Source organism: Lepidochelys olivacea, assembly GCF_965140295.1.
Source record: "Lepidochelys olivacea isolate rLepOli2 genome assembly, chromosome: 4".
In the NCBI taxonomy this organism is placed as follows: domain Eukaryota; kingdom Metazoa; phylum Chordata; order Testudines; family Cheloniidae; genus Lepidochelys; species Lepidochelys olivacea.
In genome coordinates this window covers 67626450-67652221 of record NC_140414.1, presented here as the reverse complement: position 1 = coordinate 67652221, position 25772 = coordinate 67626450, and the positions used below count along the sequence as shown (strand labels likewise).

The window sequence follows — 25772 nt, the reverse complement described above, 5'->3', positions numbered from 1 at the left end:
AAGGAAAGAACCATTTAACTACCTCCTCACTAGTTGCAGAATGACAGTAGAGTGTGTATTTTGCCTTTTGAAAGGGAGATGATGTTGTTTGTGGAATAGGTTGGAAGCAGAAAAAAAAATCCCAAAGATTATAGCAGCATGTTGTATTTTGCACAACATTTGTGAGACTAAGAGAGAAAACCTTAATGACAGGTGGCAGCCTGAGGTACAGAAACTCACTCAGTGGTTTGAGCTGCCAGCGATGTGTTTAATATGAAATGCAAACAGCCAGGGCAGTATTGTCAGGTATTCCTATTGCTCTTATTTTGAATCTCAGGCCTGAAACTGGTGGCTGTACATCCAGCTGTTAACCCTGGAGGGGGGTAGAAGTTGTTTGTGTAGTTCAGTGTCTGTTGGCAACGAAGTGCAACATTGCAGCGATCCCTATTGTACCTTGTCTCTTCGCCTACCTATGTTTGTAAAACCTTCTGAATTCATGCAAATTTAATTTTTTTCTGAGTAAAATGAACTGTCACCTCGTTATGAATGCAATTTTAAAGGTTTTTATTATTAAATATTATGTAACAAACAGAAATAAACCATCAACTGACATGAAAATGAAAAAACAGCTTTTAATTAAGAAACAAAACAATCTTATTATCTAACTGCGAAGAACCTATTTATTACACCAGCAGTGAAACAAAACAGTAAAGTGTAACAGTACAGTACAAGGCACAACGCAAGATGCAGGAGGACTTAAAATTACAGGCAAGTATACCTCTTCTGGTTCATGGCCTTCTGGCATGGAGTGCAGAGACTTGAATTTACCAAGGGTGAGAGAGGGTTCAAAAGAGCTGGGATCCTAGGTGCCACTGTTCTTGCTGCCCTGATTAGCGTGGGGAATGGCCTCTAGGAGCAGTGCTGCGGGGGTACAGGGAGGAGGAGATGCTGTTATTTCCAGCAACCTGTATTGTCCAAGGGCTGCATAACATGGCTACGTGCTGGTTTGCAGTACTGCATTGCCTGCCTCCCCTAACAGCAACATGTGCTACAACAGGGCACTTCGGCTTTATATGGCCTCCAGGAGTCGCCTCTGCACCTCCCTTTTTCCGTGCTGTCTCTGGCCATGGCAATATTTTCCCTAGCAACTGCTATGCTGTCCTTTGCCATTGCAACGATCTCCATGGAAAGCTCCTTATCAGATTCCCTTTCTCAATCGTCAGATACTGACTCCACCTCTCTACATTTTTCTATTTGTTCTTTCTGTAGTGATGGCTGCAAACGTTTCATCAAAGTTTTCCATTTTCTCCCCCTCAGGTTTGCTGGCTGTACAGCCATTGATAAGGGCCTGGGATGGGGTGTACAAACTCCACACTGGAGAGGAAGGGTTAAGAGCCACTCTGAGCCCAGACAACTCTGCCCTGCCACACCTGCAATGCATGCACAGGCTGGAAGATGAGCTTTAAAAGGGAGCAAAGTAGCTCACTTGCAGGCAGCCAGCAGAGGTTAGCAGACTTGCACTGTGGGAGGCTCAGCTGCCAGACCCACTGACTATGGATGGCCTATGGACTATGGATGGCCTACCTGACCTGCTGAGGGACTCAATTGCCTACCTTTGGGCCCTGTATTGGAAGCTGGGGGAGAGGGTGCATCTGGGTTCACCTACCAAACCCATCATGGGGCTGGAGGCAAAAAGACTATCTCTAATACTAGAAACTTGGGACTAGGAAGAGCCCATGTCTCAAGAGTCCCGACTCTGGGACTTTCGCTGGGTGAAGCCTGAAGCCCCTTGCTGGGCAGCAGAACTAGCATTTGTTGGACTTTTCACATACCCCAGAAGGGTTGGACACAACTTATGGCCCAGGCAGAGTGCCGAGTCACAGAAAGGGAGAGACTGCAGCATGGCCAGAGCAGCTGTCAACAGGAGGCACAAAGACAGAAGATGTCCTGTCACACCCTTGCTTAGCCACGAGGCAGCATCTGTGGGGAGCAGGCCCCCTTCATGGGGCCCTGTCTTTTGAGGGTCTGGCCAGTGCTGTGGGGGTAATAAAAATGCCAGATGATTATTGTTCATGTTCTAGGGAGGCTGTGATAGCATTTTTTTTTAATACTAGGTGACTAAGAGGCAGAGAATGGCCCTATTCAAAAGGCAAAAGATCAGGGAGATACACAGTGAAGTTATTCACCAAGATGCTCCCCCCAGAAGTATTACCAGAGTGGAAGGGAGTCCCAAGCTATGCCGGTGGGAATGGTTGTGTAGATATTTCTCAATCTCTGAACAAAACCTGAGCAACTTCTCAGCTTGAGATTTTTGCTTTATCTCCCCTGCAGACAAGTTGAAAGTATAAAGAAAAATAGATAGGTTTCTGCAATGACTGAATGCTTCAGGAACTGTTACCCATCAGCAAAAATGAGTGTTACAGGGCATTTACTGGGTAGCCATTCTTTGTGGCTTTATGGGCATGAAATGCCCATGTCCACCTCATGAAAAGTGAGACCATGAACCAAATTTCTCTTCCTGTAATCACTGTCTGAATAAACTTTTACGTTTCACATGAAATAATGTTTTCCTTACTCGAATCTGGTGCAGACGGGCATGGTGGCTGCATCATGCTGCCTGCCCTGCTTCTGGAAGTGGCTAACAGGGTTTGGGAGTGGGGGCAGCATTCTCCAGGCAGGACAGCTGAGGGAAAGAGAAAGGAAAATAGGGGACATAGTATATGTACCTTCTGAAAACAGTCAGCAGCCAGGGCATTAACATGAAACACAGGCTGACTTCCCCCAGAGCAGCTGCCATTTTGGAAAGATGTATGAGGTAGGGGTGGCAGGCAGTGAATGGACGGTGTGGGCAGAGGGAGGGAAGTGGGACCTTGGATTCGGAAAAGGTTCTAGCTCACATCTGCCTACAATGGCTGTGGCCAGGGCGCACCCAGAACAGAAGATAGAATGGCAGGATAGCATAATAATAAATAGAAATGTAAATAGTAAATTTATTTTAAAACAATAATACAAAATTTATATGCTGAAGCTCCCTCTATGGGATCAGCCCCCTCAGCCCCAATCTGGGTTACTACCTGGTAATCAGGGTTGGTTGCTACAGAGCAGGAACTGAGCTCGATTCTACCTGGCCATTGTCAGGGTCCTGAGTCCTGCACAGATCCTGGCTTTCTGGGGAGATCTTTTCACTGGCCTCCTCAGATTCATCCCTCAATGAGTCTTGCTGGTCATCCTAGTGGTGGTAGGGGGAGGGGAGAAAGGCAGCCAGCAGACTCCACAAGCTGCCTAGGTTGGGTGGGCTTGTAGTTATATAAAATCCTGTCCAGCTCCTCAAAAATGGACAAGTTACATGTCCCCCACTGGAGTTTCTCAGTTCTCCGTCATTTCAGTGGAGGTGCTCCAGAGCGGTCTGCTCTTTATCCAGCACTGTTCCGCATTCTGGTCATGGTCCCTCATGGACATCTGCCTAGCAATGGCTACAGAACGGTCTTTATTCCAGTGGCTGCCACAAGAGCTCCCTGCACTGACACCTCCCCAGATGGCGATGAGACAGGATATTGGTGAAGCTGCTCAAGGCATGTTGTAGGTCTTCGGTAGTAAACTGGAATCCAGGGGAGAATGGACAAAATCTGACTGTGTGCCAGTTCATAAATGAGGGAGGGGACATCTGGTCAACTTGACCCCAGAGCAGGGGAGGGCACAAAGGTAAACAGACAGGTCAGTAATGGTCACCCCCAAAGGAGTGTGGGATAGCCATTACAGACTGTGAAAGTATTTTGCCACAGCATTGTGTGCACATGAACAATAGGCTGGACTAGCTTGCTTCGCAGCAAAATTAGTTCACTTTGAATGAGCACTCCAGAGTTTGCAATAAATGTAGAGTCAGTGCGCTAAAAATGAATTGCGTCATGTGTATGCAAGTGTTTTCAAAGCAGATTAACTCGAAAAACTGTGGATTAACCTTCTCCTCCCCCCGACATGTGGACACGTCCTTGGTGTCACTTTTAAAACCAGCAGGACTATACAGCTGCAGAATCTTAATGGTGTCACTTAGCATACACACATGATCCCAGAAATACCCACACACAACTCTTTTCCAAAAATCAGAAGGGGAGTTGGAAAGTAAAGAAGTCACTTTATGAGATCTGCCAACATCCTGGATAGCTCAGCAGTGATTAACCGTGTTGTTTTCTGGGGCAGGATTTCTAGTACCTGGGCAGACTCGAAGCCCACTGATATTTTCTGTTGGATCAGCCCTAGAGGACAACTGAAATGCTTTTTAAATCAGTAAGTAAATACACAAGAACGTTTACGAGTTCAGATATCAGTGTCTCTCTTGCAAGGAACTGATGTTATCACAAATACCCTAAGTCAGTGCAAGGTATGCCAGTCCCAATCTACTATAGGGGCCAAGTTGTGTGTCTCAGGAGAGTGACTGTGCAAAGTTATTAACTTGCAGTAGAAATAGAATCCTGAAGTCAAGTCTCAATAGCTAAAGAAACCTCTGTTTACTTTTAAAACATATGTATTAGTAATATGAAGGCTGCAGATGTGTACTCGTATATTTCAAAGCATTTGTCTTCACCTTTAGGTCTCAGTGACAAATTTTAAAGTGAGTGAACTGTACATATTTCAGAGTCCATTTCACCTCTACATTATTTCTAGCTGAAGTATAAGATCATATGTTCAAAGCAATATGTTTGTATCCTACACACGATACAGTCCGCTTGGAATTTCCTTTCTATGTAAACACTCTACATTATGTACTATTACTTCCCTCAAAAGAATTAAAAATTAATTGACAACAAAAAGAAAACATTTATTGCTATGATACATAGTATCAGAGGGAAATAATTTTTAAAATAGGGTTTAAAAACTCCAAAAACTAAAATCTTATTTGATTACAGAGGCTTTAGTGTATGATTATACAATATTTGAATAGTCTATAAATATTTATTTTATGCACAAAGAAATCAAAGTTCAGGGAACAGTAAGCATCCATATTCCACTGTATATACTGGCATTAGTTACAAGTAGCAACCTGATCCATCAAGGTGCTGAGTGCCTTCAATTACTGTTGACTTCAGCTCCCTCTAGGAGATGGGCAGCACCACATAGGACTGTAAAGATGCAATGGAAGATGCAAAGATGCAATGGAAGGAGTTATTTCAGTAATGGGTGTTTCCTTTTTCATATGGAGCAACTAAGAAAACTGCATTTTAATAGTCATTGGTATGCACCAGCGAACCAAACTGCATCTGACTGCATCATTTGTACACAACATTTTTTGATACACCGTACGTACAACATGTTTGGAATTTTCAGGACAGGTAGAGTTGAAATGGTCGTTATGTAGCACAGATTACCACGGGGGGAAAAAGTACTCTTAAACAGTGTTTTAAATAATGAAGTTGAAATATTATTTTAGTGACTATATATCTTCTGGAAAGTAAAAATAAAAAGTAGTATCTGACATACTTCCTGAAATTTTAATACTGGCTTTCAGGTATTAACAATCTAAAGTGCTTTCATGTTTCATACTTTTTTAAACTCTCAATTTATACAAAATTAAAATATTTATAAAATTCTTTTGTAAATGTGTGAATGTACAATTTAGTCTACCCCCGTTGCCTTGCCCAAGAAATTTGCATTACCATCTTCAAATGCTCTCTTTTGAAACCAAGGCTTTGAATTTGTTCCTTGAAGATAAGCGTCCAGAAAGTAACAAATACCAGGAATATCACTGGGAAAGTTTGGAGGAAGTTCTTCTCTTGAGCGAGGTGTGAACACAAAATCTGGATATTCTTTTAGCAGCCTATGAGACAATTAAAATGACTTGATTAAATATGAAATCAAACACTAACTGCTACTGCTAGTGACAACATTCTTCTTTTTACATATCTTGTAAATTGGAGCAGAATTTGTTCCAGTATCTATATGTTATTTTAAAATATTGTCTTGCTTATTTAGCATAACCTTTGCTCATTGATTGACATGCGGGTACATGAGATACTCAAACAGGAACATAGTCTCTCCTTTTTTGTCCATACAAGGCATGTTTGTATTTCTCCTTGTTCTGAATGTACATGATAGATTTGTTGTTAACATTTCAAGAGACTATTTAGCATTAAATAATAAATCAAATTATTATATAAACCTGGCACCAGAAGTCATCTTTCAACCAATGAGATGCTGAAGGATTTCTCAAGTAAAATATTTAGACCTAATATTAAATATAACCTTTATGCTATTTTACACAAACTTCCACTAAAGCCAGTCATCTCCTCTGGCATCTGAATTACAAACAAAAAGTTTACTTCTACATTTTAGAGATAATTATTGACACAACATATGTGAAGTTTTAATACACCTTTGTGTGTAAACTATTAAAAGGCTGCAAGAATACATGTAATCAACAACTTACGATAGTGCTGAAATGATAGGGAAAGGAATTCTCCATCTAAGCCAAATCCCTGCCATCACAACAAGCCTGACTGAAGGTCTTACTGAAGGTCAACAGATTTGGGCTCCTTTGCACCAAGGAAGATAGCAAATTCCATAATTAAGTGTCCTGCATTGAGAATGTCCTTCCCAATGAAGTTGGAGAGACTAGGTGGGTGAATCATAGAATCATAGAACATCAGGGTTGGAAGGGACCTCAGGAGGTCATCTAGTCCAACCCCCTGCTCAAAGCAGGACCAACACCAACTAAATCATCCCAGCCAGGGCTTTGTCAAGCATGACCTTAAAAACTTCTAAGGAAGGAGATTCCACCACCTCCCTAGGTAACGCATTCCAGTGTTTCACCACCCCCTCAGTGAAAAAGTTTTTCTTAATATCCAGCCTAAATCTCCCCCACTGCAACTTGAGACCATTACTCCTTGTTCTGTCATCTGCTACCACTGAGAACAGTCTAGAGCCATCCTCTTTGGAACTCCCTTTCAGGTAGTTGAAAGCAGCTATCAAATCCCCCCTCATTCTTCTCTTCCGCAAACTAAACATCCCCAGTTCCCTCAGCTTCTCCTCATAAGTCATGTGTTCCAGTCCCCTAATCATTTTTGTTGCCCTTCGCTGGACTCTTTCCAATTTTTCCACATCCTTCTTGAAGTGTGGGGCCCAAAACTGGACACAGTACTCCAGATGAGGCCTCACCAGTGTCCAACAGAGGGGAACAATCACGTCCCTCCATCTGCTGGCAATGCCCCTACTTATACATTCCAAAATGCCATTGGACTTCTTGGCAACAAAGGCACACTGTTGACTCATATCCAGCTTCTTGTCCACTGTAACCCCTAGGTCCTTTTCTGCAGAACTGCTGCCGAGCCATTCGGTCCCTAGTCTGTAGCAGTGCATTGGATTCTTCTGTCCTAAGTGCAGGACTCTGCACTTCTCCTTGTTGAACCTCATCAGGATTCTTTTGGCCCAATCCTCCAATTTGTCTAGGTCCCTCTGTATCCTATCCCTATCCTCCAGCATATCTACCTCTCCTCCCCGTTTAGTGTCATCTGCAAACTTGCTGAGGGTGCAATCCACACCATCCTCCAGATCATTTATGAAGATATTGAACAAAACCAGCCTCAGGACCGACCCTTGGGGCACTCCACTTGATACCGGCTGCCAACTAGACATGGAGCCATTGATCACTACCCGTTGAGCCCGACAATCTAGCCAGCTTTCTATCCACCTTATAGTGCATTCATCCAGCCCATACTTCTTTAACTTGCTGGCAAGAATACTGTGGGAGACCGTGTCAAAAGCTTTGCTAAAGTCAAGGAACAACATGTCCACTGCTTTCCCTTTATCCACAGAGCCAGTTATCTCGTCATAGAAGGCAATTAGATTAGTCAAGCATGACTTGCCCTTGGTGAATCCATGCTGACTGTTCCTGATCACTTTCCTCTCCTCTAAGTGCTTCAGAATTGATTCCTTGAGGACCTGCTCCATGATTTTTCCAGGGACTGAGGTGAGGCTGACTGGCCTGTATTTCCCAGGATCTCCTTCTTCCCTTTTTTAAAGATGGGCACTACATTAGCCTTTTTCCAGTCGTCCGGGACCTCACCCGATCGCCATGAGTTTTCAAAGATAATGGCCAATGGCTCTGCAATCACATTCGCCAACTCCTTTAGCACTCTCGGATGCAACGCATCTGGCCCCATGGACTTGTGCACGTCCAGCTTTTCTAAATAATCCTGAACCACTTCTTTCTCCACAGAGGGCTGGTCACCTCCTCCCCATGCTGTGCTGCCTAGTGCAGCAGTCTGGGAGCTGGCCTTGTTTGTGAAGACAGAGGCAAAAAAAGCATTGAGTACATTAGCTTTTTCCACATCCTCTGTCACTAGGTTGCCTCCCTCATTCAGTAAGGGGCCCACACTTTCCTTGACTTTCTTCTTGTTGCTAACATACCTGAAGAAACCCTTCTTGTTACTCTTAACATCTCTTGTTAGCTGCAACTCCAGGTGTGATTTGGCCTTCCTGATTTCACTCCTGCATGCCCGAGCAATATTTTTATACTCATCCCTGGTCATTTGTCCAATCTTCCACTTCTTGTAAGCTTCTTTTTTGTGTTTAAGATCAGCAAGGATTTCACTTCTGAAGTTGGTCCAATAAAAGATATTACCTCACCCACTTTGGCTCTCTAGTATCCTGGGACCAACACAGATACAACAACACTGCATACTTCCCAATGAAGTATACATCAAGGAACTATCAGCTCAAACTTTCCAGCTGATCTCAACTGCCAGGTAAAACAGGACAAGAGAGATGGACTTGGATACTTAGGGTCCAACTCATACGGACTCTATAGATCAAAACTGGCACCTTGAATTGAACCCAGAAATGAAGTGGAAGCCAGCACAGTCTGTGAAACACAAGTAAAATATGGTCTATGTGCAAAACACTACTAAGAAAGCAAGAAGACATAATCTGCACTAGTTGAAGTTTCCAGGTGTTCTTCAGGTGTAACCGTAAGTAAAGTATATTGCACTAATCCAATCTAGAAGTGACACAGACATGAATAATGGTGTTGAGGACTACATCTGATATGTGACTACATCCTCACAACTTCTTTGCCATGTGCATATAGAAAAAAAAGCATTCTTGGCCACCAAGGTTATCTTGACACTCTGAAGAAGCTAGGGATCTAATAGACCTCCACTGTGAGCTACAGGAACAAAAGGCAGGGTACCTCCTTAATAGAAGGAACAAATATCACTTCCCTGTTGTCACTGGTTTCTTCCCCCACCCAACGTCATCACCTCAGACTTTATCTGAATTCATTTTTCAACCAGCCCATTATTATTCAAGCCGTGATCTTGGCCAGATGCTGGAAAAGCCAACAGATTATATCGATCTGGGGATGTGAAATAAAGACTTAGAGCTGTGTATCATCAGCAAATTCAAACAAACCGCATTATTTCCCCTAGTGGCCTCAAATATACATTCAACAGGAGGCGTGACAGAACAGGATCCTTCTGTATCTCACAAGGGAGAGCTCTCTATCTGACTGATTGAATAATCTCCTAACCCTGTATTCTGGGTCCTCCCTGTGAGAAAACAGCAGAGCAACTTAACTGCAACTCTGTGTCTCTCCAGTAGTGTCCACAGAACTGTCAACAATGCCTTGGGGTCAATGGCATCAACGAAATTTTTATAAATCAGATGTCACTAGAGTTGCTTTGCTACAATCTACTCAGTTATCTTTCTTAAACAAGGAATATTCAAGATCTGGTGATAGTAGCCATGCTTGTCAATGTCTAGAGATGTTTTCTTAAGAGCCTACCAACTGTTCAGTTAGGCTGTTATTTTCGAAGGTGCCTAAGTGAGTTAGCTCCCATTGAAAATCACTTAGCTCAATGAAGACCAGATACCAGGAGATGAAGAAAAAGTAAAAGATACAAAGCTTCAAGGTTAGTAGCAAAATGTATTTAAGTTATCAAGACTTTTTATTGTTCTAAATAGGGCGGGGAGAAAATACATATTAGCTACTCAGCCTCACTCCACACTTTGCTTGTGGCTGTCCAGCTCTTGAGTAAAAATAATCAAGGTACAATCATGAGCAGTAAGGTCAATGGATAAAATAGGAAAGCAAACAATATTTTGAAAAGAAAATGAGGGAAACAATTGTGAAAGTACTAAAGAAACAGTCACTAGTTTTAGATTATTTTTTTGGTAACTATATGCTGTAAATTACTGTACCTGTAAGTTGTTGGACTGACATTTATTTTCCTAGGTATACTGCAAGACTCAAACTTGTTGGCAAGAGTTACATTGTTTCCAAAGAGACAATAACGTGGCATTTTAACCCCAACAACTCCAGCAAAGACGGATCCAGAATGGAGGCCAATACGCATCTTTAAATAAAATACATAAAACAATATTTGTTAGCTAAAATAGTTTAATCTATTGAAATCAGTTCATTTTATTGGTTCATCCTTAATTAGAATGATCATGAGGTGGGGGTCATCTCCTTTAGATGCACGTATTCCGTTTTCATTAGACGGAAGTAAACCTGCTCAGGGAGAGACTAAACTGCTTAATTTTACTGCCATAAATATTAAACAGACATTCATTTGCTTATATAACTGTGATCAAGTTGGTCTCTACAGCCCTAAATTGATCTAGAAATGACATCAGGAGACACAATAACTCTCAGTTTACCTTCCTGGGTATTTAGAGGGAAGGGGAATTATACAGTGGAAAGATGGGCTGGTGACATGATTAAATAAATGTAAGAAGCATTGGGTTTTGTCTTAAGGTCAGAGTTTGAGCTCTAAAGAAGGAAAATGATGACACATGTACACCACAGTTCCAGTGGTAGAAGTGGGCATACCTAGAGTAAAGCCTGGTTCTAAGACATGGGAATTGAGTAATTGATCAAACAAGCCGGCTATCGAATGCATAGGTCGGTTGGAGTGTGCAGGAGTCTCTTCTTCTGTAATTAGTATTAGGGTTTGCATATTTTGCTTATTTGATATTGTTTTTTGTGTTCCTTCTGTTTTATTTGTTCTCCCTTTAAAGGACCTCTTAGATGAACGATTCTCTCGCACTTAGAGCGGGTCTCTCCAGAACAGTGGTTTGGCAGAGTGGTGGAACACTGTGGAGGAGCTTGCACTGCTACTACCTGTGCTAGACCATTCTTTTGCATCTCTACAACTCTCAATTCTACACCTTTAACAAGAGCTGAACTGACGTTCTGTACAGTTTTAAATAGAAAAGCAGAGCTCTCTGCAACAAAAACAACATCCACCACACAACAGAGCCCACGGATGTCTGACACTAATGGACACTAATATAGCAGGCTAGCTTAAAATAAGAAATGTGCACTCAGGCATCTTTTTTAGAAAATGTATTTAAAAAATGGAATAATAAAGCTGAGACACAGTGCACAAAACAGCCAATAATTCTATTAAGAGATCAGAAATGGAGGAAGCTTCACTTTCATTTATAAAAAGCTTCCATTTGATGCTTGTAACTTCTTATGCAATACACATTATTTTCTGCAACTCTTAAATGAATTTTATAAGTTTAATAGTATCTGTCTTTCAAAACTATGACGTCAGCATTTGTGATGGAAATTGTGAAGTTCTTCATTAAATATTGTTAAAATGTTTCCAGCATCTTTCTAATTACATTTTATTTTTTTAATCTGTTGTGACTTATAATAAATAATGGGACATGTTTATAACAGTAGGGTGGCGTTCTTGCTGATAAAATGTGGAGTACATAGCCATCTCAAAATAACTTTTCTTGGACTTCTATCTGAGCCACAAGAATTATTTTAACCCATAAAAGAGGAACTGGATTTAAAAACAAATGAATAAAGATGCAAGGAAATGTACTAAATAATAATAATAATAATGTCTGGGGTCCCAGAGGCCTATAGACTTAATAAAAACAGGATCCAATCCAAATCTCACTGAATTCAATAGAAAGACTTCTCTTGACATATGTATTTTGGATTAGTGCCATATTTAGTACTTCCTGGTGAAACTGATAAAATGTTTAGTTGACCATTCTTTTAATGCAAACATGCACAGGAGTAAATTTGTTCATACTAGTCCCATTTTTTTTAATGAGATGTAAACCCATGCCTAAAATTAAGCACATGCTTTGTTAAATTGGAGCCTTACTTTGTTGTAACCCCACCATAGCTGACTGAAGTTTTGCCCAAGTTAATGTTAATGGTTTAACACAAAACTGGGATGGAAAAAACTGTCATGTTTTAGACACTCTTGCAATAAGGATTATTGTTGTCCTTTTGGTGATTCATATTCACCCACTGCCTCAAAATAGTCCCTTCCAAATGTAATTTTCTCACTGATTTCATTTGAGAGAGACAGGTTTAGTCTCCTAAATAAAGTACCATAGCAGAATATTGCACATCCATGGCAACTTTATTGCTGCTGAAACACTGAACAACAGTACACTAATGTTCTGCAAATGATTTCAGAGAATTTCAGCCCTCCTAATGGATTTTTACATTTTTGGTTTAATCTTTCCTTCCTTATAGAACCCTAATCCCTAAGAGAATTAAAACTCTGGTCCTCTTGTCAGATCATTCCCACACTCTCCCTGTTTGTTCCAAGTTATTAAATGTTATGTAGGTGACATTTCATTGATGACAAAATAATAAACATTTCCACCCCAGCAAAAAAAATCTATACATGAATATGTTTCTAATATATTTGCCTGACCTTGATAGGCTCTCCATGGGGAGACATCACCTCATCTGACAGCTCCATCATCTTCAGTGCCATCAATGCTATTTGAACAGCGTGTGTCTCGCTTTCTTTGTGTAAACCTCCAGCCACGCAATAAGCATCTCCAATGGTCTCCACCTAAACATATACATTTGTCTCTTACTGTCTATGCAGTCTGAGATGAAGAAGACATATGGCATAGTTTTAAATGCTCTCAATAGGCCACACCCTGCAGTTCTTACTAAGACAAAACTGCCACTGGATTCAATTGGAGTTTTATCTGAGGAAAGAAACTGAGTCCTAAAAGATAATTGGATCAAGTCCTGCAAAGAGCAGTTGCAAAGACTGCCTTGCACTGGTGCTGGCAATTGCTTTATTATGCTAAAATACTTACCCCCTGCTGTGGGACTCTGGCACCTACTTTGATCAAATGCTTACCCCCGATTCACCTGAGAGTGTACCTGAGAGCAGAACTTTAACCTAAGGCCCCTAACTTTCAGCAAATTTCCCACATGTTTGCACAATCAGCTGACTTTGTAGACAATCTCTGTTTCATTTTGTGACCTGTCAAACTATTATAGTTAAGGTCTGTGTCAAAATAATTTTTCAAATCCTATTATTCTCTATACCAGCTTAGTCTCCCTTTCCTTCCTTCCCCCCCCTCCTACTCTGACCCCCAAGATTGCCATAGAAATGCAATAAATTCTCTACCTTGTAGACATCTAGCTCTCCGCACTGGTAATCAAAGCGAGTATAGAGCTCATTAAGCATGGTGATAACCTGCATAGGTGAGCACTGGGCACAGATGGCAGTGAATCCTACAATGTCAGAGAAAAGCATTGTGACATTATTAAATTTCTTGGCTTGCACAACTTGTCCCTGCCACAGCTGCTGAGCAACCTCACCAGGAAAAATTGAGCACAAAAGATCTACTGTCTTCTTCTTCTCCTCTTCCAGAGCTTGGTGGGCCTTCTCAAGAGTAGCTTTAAGCTTTCCTAATCTCTTCTTTAGTCCATCTTGAGCTCTGGCTTGTTCTCCTATCAAAACAACATCCCTCAGTGCATTATGAATTGGAATATCAGAAAGGTATAATCCACGTCCTGTAAAATCTTCTAATCTGTCCACACAGGGAGATCCCAAGAACAAGATGGCACCGGATTCAAAAATATAGATCATTTGGCCTTTAAGATCCATTACCTGAGACAGTAAAAGAAAGAAGAGTCGTCCACAGCTATGGCAATAATTCAGGAAGGGGAAGAATTAGGGCAGACAGGCTGTATCACACAAAGAACGGTTTGGTCCTATGGCCTTGTATTTTTTAAAAATGATTAAAGGGAAACATATGGTGCTGAAGTTCCCTTAAAGCCATCCAGTGGACCCAGGCAATTATCAGAACTACTGTTGGACTCCTAGGTGCCAGGGTAAAGCAGTACTTACTGATAAAATGCCTATGTCTGATATGGCATCAGTAAGTGTCAGTGTATACTGGGGAGAAACCAATAGCCAAGAGCATAATTTTGTGCATTTTTGGTGTGCATTTGTTGATCAGAAATCTATAGATCTGAGTTAACAACTACATTATCTGTTTCATGCACCAACTTGTTTATGTTTGTCTGTGTGTCTGAAGGAAGGGGGGGAGGGAATCCGCTTCTATTTCAGCAGAAGAACTTTACAAACTAGCACAATTTAAAAATAAATAGGCATAAGTAACATGAGCATCATGTTTTAATTCTCTACAAAAGAAAGCAAAACGTTTTGCATTAACTATTTTCTATTGTTCTCTTTCACACCTAATCATATAGTATATGAAGGTAATGCATAGCTTTCATTATCATTGCTTTTATGGGCAAATTTTCAAAGAGCAGATACCCTATGTTGTTTGCAAATGGACATTTGCATGTGTATGTACCTGCAAAGGCAAATGTATCTTTTGCAGGCACAAACAAATACACATATTTCTGGAATCTGTCATCTCTTGGAGTCTTTAAGATACAGTCTATTACTGTATTTGAGCTACCAGTAAAAGAAACAAACATTAGATAAACTCACTAAAGCAGCATTGTCATTTCCCCCCACTTTAAGGTAAAAGTTGATTAAAACCTTTAATACATAGAGTTCTTCAGATGGTGGGGCTGAATGGCTCAGTTACTCATTAATGGGGGTTTGGAGCCCATCTCATATAAGTCATAAGTTCGAACTGAGCACAGGCCAATGATGATCAAAAGCCGCTGTCTGAGCTACTGTGTCTCAGCCTGTTTGCCAGTGACGCAGTGTCCACAGCACTAAATAAATAAATATATCACTAATTGGTATACATGAGGACACTGTCAGCAAAGGTATCAAAGGCTGAATGAATCTGGAGAGTGAACTATCCTCTCACCCTCTCCAGATCAGGGATAAGGCAGACTAACAGGGCAGTGTGGTAAAGCTTTCAATGCCACTTTCTCTGCCTCTGTTCTGCAGCTGCTCTGTCCCTTAGCGAATGTAACTGTCTCCAAAGGGACAGTGCTTCCTTGGCTTTACTTTTCATCTCAATAACCACCTGTTACATTTTCTTAACATAAACAAATATAGGGCCAAATCTTGCGGTCCTTATTCAGATTAAATTCCTAGGGAAGTAAAAGAGTTTTGATTGAGTAAAAGCTTCAGGATTTGGCCTACATTTTGTTACACAACATTCTGCATCTGACTAGAGATGACAGTATAGTCTCCTGTTTCCTGGAGATACTCAAGTTTAGAAAATATTATTATAATCATTATTTGTTGTATTAGCTATGGGAGGCAGAAAATCTAGGATTACAGACTGTGCCTTCTTTATAGTGGCTATTGATTTATAACTCTGCCTCCAATAAAGAAAAGAAAAGCAAATAAATGCTTCACAGAAATAATACTTATGCATCAGTTCTTACCCTTGATGACTTCTTAACAGCATTGTCCCATCTCTTCACTCGTACAGTAAACTGCATATTGAGCATTGTCATGATCCCACTAAATGTGCAGTTTATTCTAGGGGTAAGAATTTCAAAGTACTCCTCAAAGTTAGGATTTGCTAGAAATTCTCTCCTGTTCAAAAGTCTCCTTATCCCATTGCCAACTTGCAGAACAGCCATATCCTTGTCAAACATGAAATGAAATGGGAAAGTCTTACAGAAGAGAGAGGCGGAAATCACAAGAGAGGACTGTGGTTTACATGGAGATAAGGAAGGTCTTGTGCTTTTGACTAGTACAGAGTACAACAAATATGGCTGGTTAATAAACTCCGTGCAGTCATTACGAAAGCAGGGGGGCATAAGCATAACTTCCACTTCGGTTTCATACAAAATATGAGCTGCTGCCTTAATAATGCCAGGCAGAATGAGACTAGTTATTTTCTTAGGAAAGAAACAGTACACATTTAAGAAGTCTTGATCTTTTTCCAGGCATAATATGGAGGCTTCCTCAAGTTTGCTCTTTTCGTCTGCTTCTTGGCAATGGCCACTCTGCTTCAGAAAGGTATTGAAACTGTTCAAGAAGTCCTTAAGGGTTCCTCCAACAGCTCCTAAGATGTGTTCATCCTCTTCATAACATATTTTGAATAGCTCTTCACCAAGAGATTCCTTTACAGTTTCAACTGGAACACCTACAAATGTAGACCCACATTTCAGTCAATCACTTTGAGTTTCAATCCTTTTTCCCCACCCAGCACGAACTCATACCCTTCTAGCACTACACTTCCCCATCCCAGCACAGCCGTCAAAAGAGACTCTGGGTTAGAATTAACTTAGTTAAGTCATAATATCCAGTGACTGGGAAACACAGAGTCTGGGTAGAGCTTGCACCTTAACCTCTTGTTTTCTCCTTATATAATCTCCCTTACCAAATACAAGTTTTGTCTCAGCTAAACATCTTCTGCCCAGTAGTGCTGAACTGGGCTCCTCAAAACTTTGCCAGTGTCATTCCTAACCAGTTAGTAGGTCTTGCTATTGAAGGACACAAGACTCCACCTTCCCTCCAGAGATGCAGAAAGAGCCACTCTTGGCTTCAGGAATTAAAACATATTTTGGCACAGCACTTACCTCTAGGTCAATAAGCTAGTCCTATATACAGCACAGCTAAAAACAAGACAGGGACTGTTCTGGTTAGAAAAGAGATGACTAAAGGGGATATGATAGAGGTCTATAAAATCATGAATGGTGTGGAGAAAGTGAATATGGGAATGTTATTTACCCCTTAACATAACACAAGAACCAGGGGTCCCCGATGAAATTAATAGGCTGGCAAATATACAGAAGTACTTCTTCACACAACCCATAGCCAACCTGTGGAACTCATTGCCAAAGAATGTTGTGAAGGCCAAAAGTATAACTGGGTAAAAAAAAGAATTAGATAAGTTCATGGTGGATTGGTCCACCAATGGCTATTAGTCAAGATTACCAGAGAAGCAACCCAATGCTCTCTGAGTGTCCCTATATACCTGTGACGGCTAGAAGCTGGGACTGGTGACAGGGGATATAGATCACTTGATTAAATTACCCTGTTCTGTTCACTCCCTCTGAAGCATCTGGCACTGGCCTCTGTCGAAAGACAGGATACTGGGCTAGATGGACCATTAGTCTGACCCAGTATAGCCATTCTTATGAATTTCATGTTTTAGATCAAACTTGATCTGTTCTCCCCAGACTGCAGTAGGCTGCTAGTTATTTAGAGGGTAGTACAGGTTCAAACAAATCTGGATTTCAATTTCAATTGAAAATGTTTGACCAGCAATATCTGTAATCCACTGGTGAGTATGTGTAACATGTCCCACTCTATATGAGTCTGTTACAGCCCTACATAAAGCACTTTGGCTCTTTATCTCAAGTTGTGCAATTCATGCTTTTAGTTCTTTTAGCATTTAGTCCCCAGTTCAATCCCAGGTGTGTACAACCAAGATTAGCGATTACTTAATATTATTTAATGGTGTCATATTACCTGCTGCATTTGCATGATCAGTGATTATTTTTTCAAAATCTTCTCTCTCCTCGTATTTCCTGAAAAGACCATAAAAATGTAAATTTAAAAAAAAATCTGCAAAATCAACAATAAAACTTAATGAAGATCACAGTGCAATGAAAAAAATACTAGGAAAGTAACATAAAATATTTTCCCCATGCATGCTGTGTAAAGATTGGCTCTGTTGATCAATATGCAAATTTTCATTTCATCACAAATGGGCCTTGGTACAATATTGCATTGCCCTGTAAACTTGTGATACATTCATGTTTTAAGTGGTCTGATCTTGAATTAAATGGTAAGAAATATAGGTCAAATGCTATGGACCTTAATTGACTGAAATTCTCATTGACTTCAGCATTTGTACCTATGGTGACATTTTCTACTTACCTGTACTTGTATTCTGTACTCTATAATATAATCAGGCATTTATTGAAATTATGCATTTCTCTGAATTAATTTACATTAAAAATGCATGTCAGAAAATATTTCTATTTTACTGATAAATATCAGGGGTAACTCCATTGATTTCAAAATTAGTTAGTTCAGTGGAGTTGCTCCAGATTTGCACAAGACAAGAATTAGACCTACTGAATTCTTTTGAGGTAATCAGCATTCACTGACAAACTTTGAGCTAAACTAAGGATTATCCTTACCTTAATTTAACCAATACATTTTGAACACATTGTACATATACTGTTCCCTACATTCTGAATCTGAAATACCTGGAAATATATATATCACCATAGTACTGGAAATGTCTACATTCTTCATTATCATCCGGATTTTCAATAGCTTATTTTTTTTCTCTTTCAGACTAACATTCTAAAAGGAATATAAAATTAAAGATCAAGAAAAAAATAATCCCCATTGATGAACCATTCAGGAAGCAGCAATTAACATATACTATCCAATTGGTTAATTTTGGATTAGTCAGTGTTTGTAAAGTACTTTTAAAATGTAAAATATTATTTATATGCTACATAGGAATTGTATATTGTTGTAGTTAGTAGCAACATTTTCCCCTAATTCAGTATTGTTTTCTCCTGCAGATATAAACAATAAACACTTAAGCCAACATTTTCAAAAATATCCACTAATTCAAGAGGCCTTGCTTTTTGAATAGCCAACTTGAGACACCGTGAGGGGCCTTATCTTTTAGAGATGCTGAGCACAGTTAGCTCCCATTGACTTTGACTGAGGGTATGTCTACACTGCAGTTAAACACCTGCAGATGACTCGTGTCAGCTGACTTGGGCTAGGGGATGTTTAATTGCAGCATAGGCATTTAGGTTCACGCTAGAGCCCAGATTCTGGTACCCTCTTGCTCTAGCCATAACCCAAACAAACATCTACACTGCATATATCTGTTGCAGCCTCTGCTAGCTGGGCTCCTATAAACACTCCTGCCTACCCTACCCAAGGGGTGGTCCCTGCACCAATGTTGTTGAATTATCCCTTTAGTTATTTAAGTCAGACAACACCTCTGTAAGTATTTTTAAATAAACTGTTGCACAGAGAAATTAAATGACATGAACAAGACCACACATCAAATCAGTGGTGGAACTGAAAATAGATCTCAGGAATCCTGATTCACCTTCACTAACTACTCCTTTCCACTCTCCTTTACCAAGTGTCATTTACACGAACACATTAAACATACCTGCTTTCTTTTATTTTGTTCTTTGCTAATGTTCTCTGAAGTGCAAGATGTAACCTTTCAAACTGGAAATGAAAAGTGATAAGTTAATTAAAATGTCAGTTGCTTAAAATTGTAGCTGAGGCCTGTCCTGACATGAGCAATTAACACTTAGCAGGAGGTTTCATTTCTTGGAAGACAGAATGGGAAGTAAGCATAGAATGTCTGAGTCAGCTAAGAGAAGAGGGAGAACACTCAGAGAATCATTCACAGGAATGTAGGTAAGGAATAGGTAGCGCATGTACAATTCAGGGACAGAGCATGCTACACTGGGAATTTTTCCTGCAGAGTAATCAAGCCAATTCAAAAACGTGTGATGTAAGGTATATTAATTTGAGTGAGATGTGTAAATGTATGTAAAGGGAGAGAGTTTCTGTATAACTTTGGAGCTGTGATTTACCCTGCATTCACCCCACCACCGCACCCCCGGGTTTGAGTTGGATCAACTCAGCATAGTGTTGCTGTATGCCAAATAAAGGAACCTCAGTGACAAACTCTGGAGTTGAACTGAGTTTTCTGAATCCCAGAGAACTGGATGAAGTGTTCTGGATAAGCCGAGTAGAAAAGGTCTCAGAGGAATCCCAACCAAAAAATGTAATAAAAAGAATTATATTATTATAAAAAGGCTTTATTTGCTTTTTAAGAATTAATATTCCCTTTCAAAGAGTGAAAGTCATTAGAAAAGCATAAAATATCAATTTTTAGAGATTAGTTTATTTTGGTATCTTCAGTTCCAGTAACACTGTAATCAAGTTATCTGTGTCAATGTGCCACTATGGTGGTGTATTCTAAATACTGTGATGTGGCTTTACTTCCATGTTGCTAGATGCTGATAACGAAAACACTGTTTCTAAAATGTAGCTTTTGACATAATCAGCTCTACTTTCTATTGCCATAAATTAAAAATGAAAAAGACTAAACACCATAGCTCAAAACTGCCCTACGAAATGTGGCTGTAAGGATAAGAAAAATAATCATAGAATCATAGAAGATAAGGGTTGGAAAAGACCTCAGGAGATCACCTAGTCCAATCCCCTGCTCAAAGCAGGACCAACCCCAACTAAATCATCCCAGCCAGGGCTTTGTCAAGCTGGGCCTTAAAAATCTCGAAGGATGGAGATTCCACCACCTCCCTAGGTAACCCATTCCAGTGTTTTACCACCCTCCTAGTGAAATAGTTTTTCCTAATTTCCAACCTAGATCCCCCTCACTGCAACTTGAGACCATTGCTCCTTGTTCTGTCATCTGCCATCATTGAGAACAGCCTAGCTCCATCATCTTTGGAACCCCCCTTCAGGTAGTTGAAGGCTGCTATCAAACCCCCCCCCCCACTCTTCTCCTCTGCAGACTAAATAAGCCCAGTTCCCTCAGCCTCTCCTCATAAGTCATGTGCCTCAGCCTCCTAATCATTTTCATTGCCCTCTGCTGGACTCTCTCCAATTTGTCCACATCCTTTCTATAGTGGGGGGCCCAAAATTGAACACCATACTCCAGATGTGGCCTCACCAGTGTTGAATAGAGGGGAATAATCACTTCCCTCGATCTGCTGGCAATGTTCCTACTAATGCCATGTTTTCATATTGCAGTTAACTTTTTCCTAAAAAACTAATTATATTTCTTGTACATCCCACATTGAAGGACAACAGATAGTGCTTCTCTTAAGCAATAACGTTTCTATGGGCTTTAAGTGCTGCAATTTTTTTCCTGGCAATTTTAGGAAGTCACGTTAAAGGGGTCAAGATGAAAAGTCATAAAATATAGTTTCCAAAATAACCACCAACCAGTGCCTCAAATAACCTCTACAACCATTTTTGTGATGATAAAATACCTGAGAAAAGAGAACAGTTTTGAATATAGGAATTCCCATAACCCCAGCGTGACTCTGCCCATTCTAAAAAAGGCATCCTAAGGGTGAAATTCTGGTTATTTAAAGAGCCAGGTAAAAAGACTTGGTGAGAATGGCCAACTAGGGTGTCTGAAGGATATAATCCAACCCCGCTCCAGCCCACACTTGCACATCCACTCTGCAGTTCCTACTCCAGCCTCCGGTCTGGAACACAGGCCACAGCTCTCTGCACACACCTAATATATGGCTCCAGACCAGTGAATCTGCCCTGTGACTGGATCTATTGACCATGCCCCAGCACCACTCAAAACCCACACCTCCATGGTCCAGCACAGAAAACCACCAGGGAGCATGCTATCCTCTCATTTCAGGGTCCCTGTGTGCAGATTCTCTTTGGTCTGGCCTGTCCATATCCAGTGGAAATGTATCAGTTCCACTGTAATTTCCACTTTGTATGCTTCCAGAAGACAGGCCAGGACGGAAGGATACTCTGCTGGAAAAACAAATATCATAAGAAAGGCAAATAGTTTGGTTTTCAAATAAACCCAAAGAAACCTCATTTAAACAAGATGTAATTCACATGAGCATATCAACAGGAACAGATTGTGGAGGGCAATCCAACTCTTCACTCAACTCCAAGTACTGTACTCTATCATTAAAAAAAAAAAAAAATCCAAACAAGCAAGGAAACAAAAAACCCACATGCATTCTCTTTTATCTTGAGCCTAAAGAAAAGTTATTTTGGGCCATACTGTGCTCTTGATTCCTACGCATAAGTCTCATCGACGTCAATGGAAGTGACACGCTTTGATCAGGGACACAATCTGGCATTTTGTTTTGAAGTTTTCATATTGAAAAAAGGGTGACATAAGTCACTGTTAGGCAGGGAAGCACAAGGTAATCTAGTAAGAAATAAGCTTTTAAACAAACTTAAATCCATCTAGAAAGGAGGATGATTGGGAAAACAGGCCCTGATCCTGCAGCTGATAGGATGAAAACAGACTGCTGTGCCTGCACAGAGCTCCACTGATTTCAACTACTGTTGACTCCTGTTGTAGTAACCTTGGGCCAGGTCCTCTGCTAGTGCACATGGTCACAGCATTAGTGGAGCTGCGCCCTTTTCACCCAACGAGGATCTGGACTATGGTCTTTCTATATAGAAGAGCTGTGTACACTTACACCATTCTCCAAAAACCAAAAAATCTATTTTGTTAGAGAGAGAGAGCGAGAGAGAGAGCGAGAGAGAGAGAATTAGCAGCAGCAAATTAAAAATAAAATTAGCCAAGCAAAATATGCTTCAGTCACAGACAATGTGTTAACAAATGACTGTGGTGGGACCACTGCGAGAAGGCACTGTGGCCAATACATTTGCCTGCAGAATTTAATTTCCTCTGAATTTATTTTAAGTGATAGATGTCTTTCATGTTACTGCACCAGGCAGAAAGTAAAAGAAGAGAGTCTATTAAAAATTGATAGGCTGAGTATAAGAACTGGAAGAGCTGTGAAAACAGACATGCAAATAGAATGAACAACATTCCATCGCTTGCTGCAATGTGTGCTGAATGTCACCAGCCAAGCTAACATAGACACTCAGAACATTAACAATTGAAAATTTATTTCCCCCTATTAAGACTTCATGAGAACCAACTTAACCACTGATCACCAATTCCCCATCCACTAGAAGGTCCCAGCATGCACTATACACATGACATCACACCTGTCATGGAACTCAGCCTAAGCCAGACAATTGGACTATGTTTACACTGCAGCTGGGAGTGTGTCTCCCAGCCTGAGTAGACAGACATGCGCTAGCTCTCCTCGAGCTAGCATGCTAAAAATAGCAGTGTGGATGCTGTGGCATGGGTGGTGGCTCAGGATAGCCACTTGAGTCCACGCCCATCCAACCCCCTGGGTCCAATCTTGGGTGACTAGCCCAAGCTGCCACCTATGCTGCAACACCCACGCAAGCTAGCACAAGTCTGTCTATATGGACTGGCAGTCTCCCTCTCATCTGCAGTGCACATATTGCCTTGCAGGTCAAGCAGATGCTTTCTAAAATCTGTTTGGTGCAGGTTCACATAGCTCCTTTCATTGAGTCAAACCCTCAGGACTTAATCCAGTTCTCACTACTATTGAAATCAATGGAGTTTGCCTGTGCATGGACCTCACTATTTGGGCAATGTTTAATTATTTATTTTTAGTATTTAAAACAACTGCTATCAATACTTTTTGAAACCGATATTGTGGCACCTGACTGCTCAGCTAGTTTGAGCAGGGCATGTATATCCTCTATTTCTTTTTGCACTAGGCCTTAAGTTGCACCTGAGAAAATATGTCTTTACTATTTCTGCATGTCACTATTATTTGTATTATTAATTTAGCACAAAAAGAAAAGGAGTACTTGTGGCACCTTAGAGACTAACCTATTTATTTGAGCATAAGCTTTCGTGAGCTACAGCTCACTTCATCGGATGCATAAAGTGGAAAATACAGTGAGGAGATTTATATACACACAGACCATGAAAAAATTGGTGTTTATCATACACATTGTAAGGAGAGTGATCACTTAAGTTGAGCTATTACCAGCAGGAGAGTGGGGTGGGGGGAGAGAAAACCTTTTGAAGTGATAATCAAGGTGGGCCATTTCCAGCACATTTCCAGGAGTTAACAAGAACGCCTGAGGAACAGTGGGGGTAGGGGGGAGGAGGAGGAATAAACAAGATTATCACTTCAAAAGGTTTTCTCTCCCCCCACCCCATTCTCCTGCTGGTAATAGCTCATCTTAAGTGATCACTCTCCTTACAATGTGTATGATAAACACCCATTTTTTCATGGTCTGTGTGTATATAAATCTCCTCACTGTATTTTCCACTTTATGCATCCGACGAAGTGAGCTGTAGCTCACGAAAGCTTATGCTCAAATAAATTGGTTAGTCTCTAAGGTGCCACAAGTACTCCTTTTCTTTTTGCGAATACAGACTAACACGGCTGCTACTCTGAAACCTGTCATTAATTTAGCACAGACATTCGGGGGGAGGGATAGCTCAGTGGTTTGAGCACTGGCCTGCTAAACCTAGGGTTGTGAGCTCAATCCTTGAGTGGGCCATTTAGGGATCTGGGGCAAAAATTGGGGATTGGTCCTGCTTCAAGCAGGGGGTTGGACTAGATGACCCCCTGAGGTCCCTTCCAACCCTAACCCTCTATGATTCTATGTTCAGTGCAATACAGTAAGAAATGCTTCAAGTAGTTTGGAAGCTAGCTGCTGTAACCCTTAATGAGGCGAGTAGGCCCACTGGTTTCAATACTGCACGTAGGCATCCTGTTGACTTCAGAAGGACTACTTATATGAATAAGCATTACAGGTTTGGGCCCTAAATCAAACACAGACAATACAGTTTAAACAAGCAATATGCCAGAAGGGCCTTCAGTATGGAAATAGCTATTTTGCATTTTTATTAAAAGGATTTATTTACCTATCTGTAGTGGATTATGTGTAATGATTTGCAGAAGAAACATATTTTTAAGGAGTGATTTAAATGAAGTGATGGAGGATGATTAATGTAAAAGGCGAAGGGAGGCCTTTGAAGAGTACCGGGCAGCATGGAAGAAGGGATGAAGCGAAAGAGGCACAATGATTCAAAATGGATTTTGGCACAATTACATCCAGCAGCAGTGGGAGAATGAAGAAATGAGAGCAGAGATGTAGGCAAGGACAGAGCTAGGCAAGGCCCTGAAGGAAGAACAAGGAGCTTGAACTTGATTCAAAGACTTACATATACTTTAATGCTTATTTAAAATGCATTCTTTGAACGTTTATCCGTAATGCTCTAATAAAATACTATTATCAGTACCCTGTAATCATTTACCTCAGGAAAGAGCAGTTTGCAGATGCTTTCAGCTAACGTGTGCAGATACACCCGGCTTCTACTGGTTTTCCTTTGTGGAAGGTTCCTGTGAGTGTCTTTTTCACTGACTTCTTTGCAGATTGGCAAAGCTGCTCTAGAACTATTTGGCACTTCTCCACATTCCTCCTCATGTTCATCAGATATATGACTTTGGGTCAGTAAGGAGAAAGGACATTCCCCGGTGATCTTCAGGTCTTTCAGTTTGGTACAGAACATACTGTACAAAGTCTCTCTGTCTATTGAGATTAAGAGTGCTTTGCTTTGTGTTTAATTCTCTTCTGCTGACTAACAGTAGAAGCCAGAACAGTAGATGAACGCAATTGCTGTGGAAGATTATTTGTCGTTATAAATCACTGCAGGAACAGATGTAGCTTTATAACCCTACAAAACAAGAGGAAAGAAAAAAAGAGAATCAAAACATGAAAGACTGATAGTGTACACTAATTTAGTTTGCCTTATGGCTATGGGAATGTCAAGTTATGGTAAGGTCAGTCTTACCATAACCCAGAGGCTCTCACCCAAGAAAGAACTTAAGTACATGCCTAACTTTAAGCCCATGAATAATTTCATTGACTTCAACTACTGATGTACTTTATGTGCATGTTGGATTGGGGCCCTGGTAGCTATACAGAAATATATTTTATCTGAACTGTAACTGTGATCATGTTGAAGGAATA

The 25772-nt window shown here is 40.6% G+C and overlaps 1 protein-coding gene across 6 annotated transcripts in view; it reads right to left on the bottom strand.

The window, feature by feature from the left end:
- Positions 1 to 4774: 4774 nt before the first annotated feature.
- The window catches only part of GUCY1A1 (guanylate cyclase 1 soluble subunit alpha 1), a 44908-nt gene continuing 23910 nt past the window's right edge, over positions 4775 to 25772 (bottom strand). For 5 of the 6 annotated variants that reach the window (XM_084625547.1, XM_084625546.1, XM_084625544.1 and 2 more), the window contains 8 exons: positions 25057 to 25476; positions 19309 to 19370; positions 17625 to 17683; positions 15584 to 16293; positions 13386 to 13871; positions 12669 to 12812; positions 10171 to 10325; positions 4775 to 5791 (listed from right to left, as the gene is read on the bottom strand). In XM_084625547.1, the coding sequence (XP_084481673.1) occupies positions 5590 to 5791; positions 10171 to 10325; positions 12669 to 12812; positions 13386 to 13871; positions 15584 to 16293; positions 17625 to 17683; positions 19309 to 19370; positions 25057 to 25311 (2073 nt within the window). In that variant the 5' untranslated portion in view covers positions 25312 to 25476 and the 3' untranslated portion in view covers positions 4775 to 5589. The remainder of the gene's footprint in view (positions 5792 to 10170; positions 10326 to 12668; positions 12813 to 13385; positions 13872 to 15583; positions 16294 to 17624; positions 17684 to 19308; positions 19371 to 25056; positions 25477 to 25772) is intronic. The other variant, XM_084625549.1, reaches the window with a different exon arrangement.